This window comes from Anser brachyrhynchus (assembly GCF_964034855.1).
Source record: "Anser brachyrhynchus genome assembly, chromosome: 3".
Taxonomy (NCBI): Eukaryota; Metazoa; Chordata; class Aves; order Anseriformes; family Anatidae; genus Anser; species Anser brachyrhynchus.
Window position 1 is genome coordinate 26966150 of NC_137696.1, and position 9619 is coordinate 26975768.

The 9619-nt window shown below is 61.2% G+C and overlaps 1 protein-coding gene across 1 annotated transcript; it reads left to right on the forward strand.

Annotated features, from left to right (window-relative positions):
* The first annotated feature begins 612 nt into the window (after positions 1-612).
* Positions 613-7632, forward strand: HLX (H2.0 like homeobox). The gene is made up of 4 exons (XM_080586586.1): positions 613-4717; positions 5195-5374; positions 5825-6009; positions 6787-7632. Exons 1-4 carry the CDS (start codon positions 4138-4140, stop codon positions 7123-7125), a joined length of 1284 nt encoding a protein of 427 aa, XP_080442712.1. The 5' UTR covers positions 613-4137; the 3' UTR covers positions 7126-7632.
* The last annotated feature ends 1987 nt before the right edge of the window (positions 7633-9619 follow it).

Sequence of the window (9619 nt, forward strand, 5' to 3'; positions counted from 1 at the left end):
CAGGAGCACAGTAAGTCAGCACTGCTGCGAGTTGTGTCACCTTTAATCAGCTACCGGAGGTTAATTGCAGAAGGGCTCTCTGCAGACCTCTAGGCTTGTGTGGCCTGGAAAATAACTGCGAAAATCTTCAGGCAGTTTATGGTCTGGCTGCAGTGTAAAGGCGGAGGAACCTGTGGTATCTGTGATGCCAAAGAAGAGAATTTGGGAAATGTGACAACAGAAAGCCTTTTCTTCCAGGTAGAGTTAACCTTCTGCAGGTTGACACCCCCAGGGATGGGAGCAGGCAGGCAGGGATAAAGCAAGTGCAGGTGATTGGCACTTCAACCTCAAGCAGCTTAAACCATTATTGCACTGCACGCTCACAGTGCCCAGCTGCCTGCCCAGCATCGGATGCCTAAAATGGGCTTCCCAAAATCCAGCAGACAGAGCAGGATCTGCCTGATCTAACCCCAAGGAAACCCCAAGGAAGGGACTGTCCTGGCCCTGCTGCTCCTCAGAACGCAGCCTCCTTTCCTGCGGCTGCAGAGTGACTCTGCTTTCCAGCTGCTATTTATTACCCTGACTTTTTTTTTTTCCCAAAGATTTACGTATCTGCAGCTTTCCATGAAAAAAAAAGAAGAAAAAAAAAAAAAAAGGAAGGAAAGGTCATTCCTTTCCCTGTAAACATGGTTGTGGAAAGATGCAGTGCCCTCTTACATGCCGGAACTTTGAGCTAGGCAGATGGGGGCAGAGGGGAATGAGGGAGGGTTTGCGACTGCTCCCTCCGTCCGAAGGGACCTGAGGGACTACACAGTGTTTTGGGCGAATGCGATTTTGCTTCAGAGTACCTCTATCATGCCCTATGGCTTGAATTTCCACCAAGGATCCCTGCCGGTGCGCCCCGAGACCTCTCCCCGGTGCTGCAAGCGCTCAGGCCCAGCTGATTCCCCCCCCGCCCCGTGGCCCTCCGGACCAAACCCGGCCGCCGGTGCGAGCCTCCCGGCTGTCCCCGAAGTGCTGTCCGCCTCGGCAGGTGGCGACAGAGCCCGGCCTTTGGGGCCCGGGGCCCGCGGGTGCTCGGCGCTGCACAGCGCGGGGTCCCCGGAGCTTCGGGGCGGCCGCGCCGGGAGCAGCGCTGCAACGAGATGGAGGCGATTAAAAAAAGCTCCTACATACAGGGAGAGTGGCGTTTTACATATTAGAGGTGCGCATAAATATATTTTGATATAAAATGCATAGGGAGAGGTAGAAACAGAACGACCTATGTGAACCTAAAAGCCATATGGGGAGAGCCAGGGAGAGCCAGGATGGGCCGGAGAGCTCCGAGGGGCAGGAGCAGCCCGTGGGCAGCCCTGCCCGGCCCCCCCGCAGCCGCCCCCCTCTCCGGGATGCTCCCGGCCCGGGGCCGGCAGGCTGCAGCAGCGCCTCGGGGTTAGCCCGTCTATCTCCGCAAGAAACTCGAATAACTCTTTTCCACATCTCCTTTGTCGGTCTCGTAGGGAAAAAAAAAAAAAAAATCCTTCGAGACTCTATTCCAAAAAAAAAAAAAAAAAGCATCTCTCCAGCCTGCACAGTTCATTCGCCTCCTTCTCGAGTCCCTCGGAAAGCAAGATTAAAGGGGAAAGTCGCAGCTGTATATTTATGTTTTCATTGCTAGAAGGGAATTGATTTCCTTGCATTTATTTTTGTAGTTGCAATACACAAGGGCGGATTTGCGTCACCAAAGCAACTTGCTGGTCGAGATAAAGTTGCACAAATATTGAAAAGGGAAGTGCTCGCGCTCATTATGAAGTTTTTCTCCGGAAGAAATAAGGATTTCTGCTGTATCCTAAAATACTGAAGCCGCTTCTATTTTAGGACAAATCTCGCAGGCACATCCGCTCATTTAGTCCGGGTTGGAACCTCTCAAAAAAAACAGGAGATGACCTGGGCTGCAGCGAGCCCCGGGTTTCCTGCAGCCTTCTCGCTCCTTGCTCGGGGAGGAGGCGCCGCCGTTGTCATCGCCGCGGAGCCCTCCGAGCCCCGGGCCCGGGGAAGGGAGCGGGGAGGCCCGCGGGGCCTCCGGGGAGAAGGCTCGGCCCTGCCCGGGGAGGCCGCGGGGGGAGCAAGGCGGGGCCGCGGAAGATGCGCGGGTCCCGGGGGGGCGCGCACCTGCCCCGTGGGGGGCCCTGAAATAAACTCTTGGAAAAAAAAGGGGGGGGAAAAAATTATAAAAATACCACCCGAACACCTTTTCTTCCCGCCCCGGCGAGCATCCCCGGGGTGGTGTGACAGCGACAGCAGCAGCGGTGGCACCGGGAGTGGGAATTTGGCGAGGCGCAGCTGGGACGCGGTGGAAACGGCGCAGTTCGTTGCCCTTCCGTGCAGCGGGCCGGTGGCACGGCTTCGCCTCGCCGTGGAAACGCAAGTGAAAGCGGAGTCGTTTGATCCGGTTTGAAACCAGCAGAGCCGCTCTGGGGTCATCTGCACAAGGGGAGTAAGGGGGGCCGGGGAGGGGGAGACGCAAGGAAAAGTGGCTTCCCCTGTCGAGGCAGGAAAAGTTCAAAGCTAACCTACCCTTTCTTTCACCTTGTTTTCGGACACGTCTTGGCAAGCCGTCGCCTCGTTATTTTTCGGTTTAATATCGCTAACAAAAACCAAACCAAACCAAAGCCGTGCCTGGGCTTTCCTGAGGGACGGGCTTCGCCTTTACACGTGCCCACGGACACGCTGGCATTTGCCTTAGAAATGTGCTCACGCTCGATTACAGGTGGTTTCAATATCCCCCCAAAATCTACATCTTCATACCTGGCGAAAGGAAAATAGTTTGGCTTTCTGGCGGTTCCCTGGAAAAGGCTCTGAATTTTGGAAGCTATGTAAAAAAAAAAAAAAAAGTATTTTTTGAAACAAAACCAAAGCAAACCTGCAATCGTCTGACCCGGAGCTTGCTTACAACGGCAGCAACGGGCTTACGCGGCCCTGGCTGGGGAAACTACAACTTAAAAAAATGCTGTTGTTGTGCTTTTTTTTTTTCTTTCTTTTTTTTTTTTTTCCCGGAGTCAGGTAGGGACAGATATGGTTGTTGGAGGGAAGAAAAAGCACTAAATGAGCGTCGATATGTTTGTCTCTAAAACATTCCAGCGAATGTAGTTTATGACTGTATTCTGAAAAATAAAATTTTTTAAAAATGGGGGTAATTCAGTTGTCAAAGTTGCACAAAATTACCAACTGGTCTTTACGGTGGAAGGGGTGTGCGAACAGATCGGGTGGAGAGCATAGTGAAAAAATCAATAAAACGTGGTTGCCGACACGGCACAATTAGTTAGCCACTGCTAACGCAGGACCCAGCGCGCCCTGGGCCCCGAGCAGCCCGGAGCTCCCTAAATCCGTCCGTTGCGAGCACGATTACTGCACACCCATTTCGCGACCGCCCGGCCGAGGCTCATTTATGCCGGGAGGAAACGTGTTGCACCGGGAAGCGTTTCCAGGCTCCGGCTGCGGCTCCGTTTCTCCGCGCTGGGAACCGCGGCGCGGGGGGCAGGCGGTGCGCGGAGCAGCGGGGGGGGGGCTCCCCCTCGGGGCGCTCCCCGACGGGCGCACGCCTCGCGGGCCGGGCCGGGCCGGGCCGGGCCGGGGGCACAGGGAGCGCGGCACTTGCGGGAGTCGGCCCGGCTCGGCACGGCCCAGCACGGCTCGGCACGGCCCGGGCCGGCCCGGGGCGTGTCAGCGGGCGGCGCGTCCCGGCCCCGCGGAGCGCGGATTGGGCGCGTTGTGCCGGGGGGCGGCGGGAGCGAGGGCTGCGGCGCGGCCGGGAGCGGCTGCCAGAGAAAGTTTGGGGAGGGGTGGATTTTTTCCCCAGTGCGAGGAAGGGGGTTTGTTTTGTTTTGTTTGCGCCGCTCCTCTCCCGCGCTCGCCCGCTCGCTCTCCCTCTCGCCGTGGGTTTCGGGGACTTCTTTTTTTTTTTTTTTCCGCTTTTTTTGACTTTTTTTTTTTTCGATTTTTTTTTTTTTCCCCTGCCCCTCCGGCAAGTGCTCCGGCAGCCGCCACCGCCTCCCGCCCCGCCATCCCTCCCCATGCTCCCGGGGCGGCGGGCAGCTCCGCGCCGCGCTCCCGGCAGCTGAGCGGCGGGGCCGCGCGTCCCCCGGCGGGGAGAAGAGCCCGTGCTCGGCGGCCGCCAGGATGTACACGGCCGGCCTGGCCCCCTTCTACGCCTCCAACTTCAGCCTCTGGTCAGCGGCGTACTGCTCGGCGTCGGGGCCCGGCGCCGGCGGCTGCTTCCCCCTGGACGCCGCCGCGGCCAAGAAGCCGTCCTTCTGCATCGCCGACATCCTCCACGCCGGCGGCGAGGCGGCGGGCGGCCCTGCCGAGAGCCTGCCCGGCGGCCCCGGGGCCGGGCTGCCGGCGGCGCTGGGCGCCGTCCACCACGGCGGCCCCTTCCACGCCGCCGCCTCGCCGCTGCGGCCCACGCCCGTCGTGGCCCCCGACGCCCCGTCCGCCGCCGCCTTCCCGCAGCGCCTCTCGCCGCTCTCGGCCGCCTTCCACCCCCCGCACCACCACCACCACCGGCCCCCGCAGCACCGCTCCCCGGCGGCGGCGGCGGCGGCGGGGGGCGGCGGGGCCCCGGCCCCCGGCCGGGTGCCGGGCGGCCACACGCACGGCTCGGCGCCGGCGCCCGCCAGCAAGGACCTGAAATTCGGCATCGACCGCATCTTGTCGGCGGAGTTCGACCCCAAAGTGAAGGAAGGCAACACGCTGAGAGGTAGAGAAATCGGCTCGGCGCGGGTCTGGGGGGGCTTTAAGCGGCCGCGCGGCCCCGCGGCTCGCCCCCCTTTGCGAACCGGCCGAGAGAAGCGTCAGCGGTGTGAGGACGAGTTTTTCATGCCCCCCCCCCCAACACACACACCCCGAAATAGCCCCCGGCCCCGCGCTGCGCCGCTCCGCAAAATAGCGATAGCGTAAAAATAGCTGAACCGCCCGGTGCCGGCCTCCCCGGCCCGGCCAGGGCTTTTCGTGGGCCGGCAGGGCCGGTTTTAAAGGCTCTCGCTGCCATCAATCTCCCCTCGCAGCGCGTAAACATCCTGACAGAGCAGCCACCGGAGGGGAGGATGCCCGAGCGCCGGGGCCCCGCCGCGCCCCCCGAGCCGAGGCAGGGCGAGCCCCGCCGGGGTCCCGCAGCGTGCCGGGCTGGGGGGCTCGACCGCGGTGTAACGGAGCTGTGCTTGTTCTGTGCTCGCAGATCTCACCTCCTTATTAACTGCCAGCCGCCAAAGCGGGGTTCACCTCCCCAGCTTGCAGCCTTCCGCCAGCCAGTTCTTCGCGTCTCTAGACCCCATTAACGAGGCCTCTGCTCTTCTGGGTCCCTTAAACACAACCCCAAGGAGCTCAGTTCAGCACCAGTTTCAAGACACTTTTCCAGGTACATCCCGTCCCTCCCCCGTCCGTCCCGGAGCGGCCCCCGGGCCCGAAGGGACTCGCCGGGCGCTGGGAAACGCCAGGACTTTTTCTTTTTTTTTTTATTTTTATTTTTTTATTATTTTTTCCACGATTTTACTTTTTCCAGCGAGGCTCAGGCTTGGGGCATCTCGTGGGGGGAGGCAGAGCGGCTAGGGCCTGACGCAGAGGTTCCCCCCGGCCAGTCAGAAATAATACCTGGGCCTGGAGAGAAGGGGCTGGGTTTGGGGGGGGGGGGGGGGGGGGAGAGGGAAACACGGGCTAAACACCGTGCTGTCCGTGTCGGAGGGACCACAGGCCCGTGTGTAGCACTCGTAGGCTCGGGCCTTCCCCGCCCCTGCCTCCTTCGAGCCCCTCGTCCCGGCGTCGGTGCTAACGGGGCCGCCCCCCGGTCCGTGTCTCCTTGCCCCCGCAGGTCCGTACGCGGTGCTAACCAAGGACACGCTGCCTCAGACCTACAAGAGGAAGCGCTCCTGGTCCAGGGCCGTTTTTTCCAACCTGCAGAGGAAAGGTTTAGAAAAGCGCTTCGAAATCCAGAAGTACGTCACCAAACCCGACAGAAAGCAACTGGCGGCGATGCTGGGGCTGACGGATGCTCAAGTAAGGGAGGCTTCGCTTGCGTTACGTGCGCGCCCGGGTTCCTAACTTCCAGTTTTGTTCAGGGGAACACTGCGGGAGGGGGGGGGGGGGGGGGAGGCAGAAAAGCTTTTTGCTTTCCTTGCTCTTTTGCGGGCCCGCTCAGGGGCAGGGCCCGGGGCCGAGCATCAGGATGCGCTTTGGTGCAGTGAAACTCGCGGCAGGAGGCAGCTTGGGTCAAAGGAAGTAGAGGGGAACACACTATTTTTAATGCCTCTCGCTCTTTTTTTTTTTTTTTTTTTTCTCTCTAAATCTCTCCCCGCGTTGTGAAATCCTCAGTTCAGGGGAAGTGAAAACTCTTCTTCAAACGGAATCATTAAACGCCACTCTGCGATGATTCCACTATTGAGGGCCGGCAGCGCAAGGAGTTGTATAACGCTGTGGTTTCTTGAGCAAGATTTGGTTTCCTGGAAGAAGAAGTAGAAGGGGGGAGAGAGAGAGAAAAAAAAAAAAAAAAGCAAAAACGGGGGGCGCTTTTTTATTGAAACACGCAAATAAGAAGGAAAAGGCCACCTCAGCCGCCTAAGTGCGGGGGCAGAGGAGGACGAGGATGGCCGGGTGGATCTTTTTCTTCTCTTTTCCTGTCCCGGGCCGGCCTGCGGGGAGGACGAGAGGGCCGGGCGGTGCGGGGCGGTGCGGGACGGTGCGGGACGGTGCGGGACGGTGCGGGACGGTGCGGGACGGTGCGGGGCGGTGCGGGGCGCGTCCCGTGCTGCCCGTCTGAGGGCGGCCTGGCCGCAGGTGAAGGTGTGGTTCCAGAACCGCCGGATGAAGTGGCGGCACTCCAAGGAGGCGCAGGCCCAGAAGGACAAGGAGCCGCCGCCGGAGCCGGAGCCGGCGGCCCCGCGCTCCGCCCCGCCGCCCGCCGCCGCGGGGGAGCCCGAGCGCAGCCCCAGCCGCTCCGACGGCGACAGCGACAGCAGCGACGCCGACTCCCTCGACATGGCCCCCAGCGACACGGAAAGGACTGAGGGCGCCGAGCAGAGCCTGCCCCCCGCCGGGGCCGCCAAGCCCCCCGGCAGCCCCGGCCTCCCGTCCCCGCCGCCCGCCGCCAGCCCCGAGCCGCGGGGCGCGCTATAGACGGGGCGGCCCGGCCCCGCCGCCGGCCCCCCGCGCTAATTTATGTCCTCCTCCTCCTCCTCCTCTCCGCCGCCCGGCCGCGGCCCCGCAGCGCTGCACGGGGGCCCGGCGGGCCCCGCACCCGGAGCGGCTGCGGAGCGGCTGCGGAGCGGGAGCTCCGGCCCCGGGACGACGGGCGAGAGGCGAGCTGCGGCGCTGCTGCTCGCAGGAGAGCGGGACTCATCTTTTTTTTTTTTCTTAATTTTTATTATTTTTTTAATTTTATTCTCCGTCTCCCGCCCCTCGCCCTCTCCAGGAAGGTCCGAGCGAGGGACTCCGAGAACGTGGCTCTGAACTCCCTCCTCCCTCTCCCCCCGACCAATTTACAATGTGAAGTATTTTGCCAGCATCCTCGTGGGTTGCGACGTGTTGCTTCGAATAATCCGGCCAAGAAATACTGCACTGACAAAATATATAAATATATATATATATATCTCCTGTAAATAAAATGTTTGCTATGGTTTGTAACCACGTCAGTCTGTTGACCAGGGGAGAGGGCTGGTGAAGCTGACCCAGCTTCCTACGCCTCGCTCAAAGGCAGCCACTGTCTGCTCCTCGCCGGGAGGGACTCCCGGTGCAGCCTTCGCCTTTTTTTTTTTTTATTTTTATTTTTTTCCCCTTCTTTTGCGAACGGAGGCGAGAACAGGATTTGACTACGCAAAATTGTGCCTGGGCGAGAAAGCCGCCGATTGCACTTGCACGTACAGATGCGTGCGTTTATCTGTGGGCGGCTCTTGGTTTTTAACGCACGATCGGACGGGGCTGCCCGCGAGGGTCGGGGCTGCGGGGCGCGGCTTTGCGCCGACCTCGCTCCGCTTCGCCCCCCCCGGCCCGCCGGGGTGGAGGGGGGGGGGGGGGATAGTGCCCCGTGACGTCACGGGGGAGCACGCCGTGACGTCATACCCGCGGGGGGCGGGGGGGCGGCGCAGGGGCAGAGCGCAGCCCCGGGGGGGGGGGGTGGGGGTGAAGAGGCACCGATAGGAGTGGAAACCGAGGGGTAAAGGAGTGCGCAGAGCCACAGCGGGCAGGGCGATTTTCAGAAGTCTGCGCACGAAGCTCCGCTGCGCCCGCGCAGGGAACCGGGAGGCATGGGGGAAAGGAGCTGGAGGGCTCCTCGTAACTTGGGTCGCCCTTGAAGGCTTTTCAAGGGGGGTGTCGCTGCTTTTTGGGGGGGCTGCGAAGCTCGCAGCGGGCCCTGCAGCTTGCCTCCAGCCCCAGCAAGCGGCTGTTCGTGGGGCCGCTGCCGCGCACGTCAGTGCGGGGTTTGCTGCGAGGGGTTTGTAACTTCCGCCAAGAGCGAGGGAAGCCGCGGGGCAGATGTCCGGCGAAAGGCTGCTGGTCCTGTCGCGTCGCACCAGCGCAGTGCGGCTCACGGACGCGCGGGGCTTTGTTTGCTCCGGGCTCAGCCGTGCGGAGCGGGCACGGGGCAAATCACGGCTCGGGAGTCGGGGAGAGAGGGGCTGGGGTGGCTCTGCTCTCACGGGGAGGGAGAGGCGAGTCGGGAGAGTTTCTCTTCCCTCGAGCTAGGGGAATCTGCGCTTCCTCTAAGAGCGGGGCTGGCTGCACAGAGGCCGCCTCCAAATAACGCCCTGGTCTCCCCGAATGACGGGAGGGAACCCCCCCCGGACCCCGCGGCCGGGAGAGAGCAGGGGCACCCTTCTACGATAACACGGCAAAAAGGGGGAAAAATAACACTATAACAAGTAAGTAACGGGGAAGATGCTCAGATCCAAATGAACGAGCTAAAAATCCCTCTGGATCGGGCTGGAGGACAGGAGGTGAAGGCGAGCGGGATTCTCCCGCGCCTCCAGGCTTAGGGCCCCGCGGCCAAATGGCAAGGCTGGGAGGGTAATTTTGTTCCTCTCCCCCCCTGCGAAAGGAAAAAAAAAATAATAAAAAAAATCTCTGTACCGCATTGCTTCCGTTGTACATGTCCTCGGGCAGGTCGAGCAAAACCACGACAACGAGTTTTGGGAAAGGTGCGCTGCTGGGGAGATTTGTGCCCGTCTCGAGTGGGAAGGGAGCTCGCCTGGTCCCGCGGGGCTGCTGGTAAAGAAGCTGAACCTCCGCGGAAAAAGGCGAACCAGCGGCGTGACTGCAGCCAGCTCGAGTGCTGGCCGTCGGGGAGGTCGACCTGCCCGTAGCGCCATGCAACAACCACCCAAAATAAGGTCCGAAAAAGGCTGGGGGAGTCCCTTTTTTGTTCGCTTTATTTCTCCCACGTCTGATAACACGAAAGGATTTTGACGCTGGTTATTTCTGAATGCGAAATGCTGAGCATCGCACTGCAAGGGTCCCCCATTACCCCGCTGGTCCGACTCCTAAAATCGGTGGTCAGCGCCTTCGAGTCGGTTCCTTTCTCTCCCCTAAACCCGTTGTGACTCTTTGCAGACCTGCGCCTCCCGATCCCAAATCCCTTGGGTTGCGCCCACCCGCCGCAACGGGGCCGTCTTGG

Bases quoted from the DNA above. Each gene is read 5' to 3' on its own strand.
- HLX (XM_080586586.1), top strand. From the start codon at position 4,138: ATGTACACGGCCGGCCTGGCCCCCTTCTACGCCTCCAACTTCAGCCTC. The intron at 4,718-5,194 runs GTAGAGAAATCG...CTGTGCTCGCAG, and splicing joins GGAAGGCAACACGCTGAGAG to ATCTCACCTCCTTATTAACT. The intron at 5,375-5,824 runs GTACATCCCGTC...TTGCCCCCGCAG, and splicing joins GTTTCAAGACACTTTTCCAG to GTCCGTACGCGGTGCTAACC.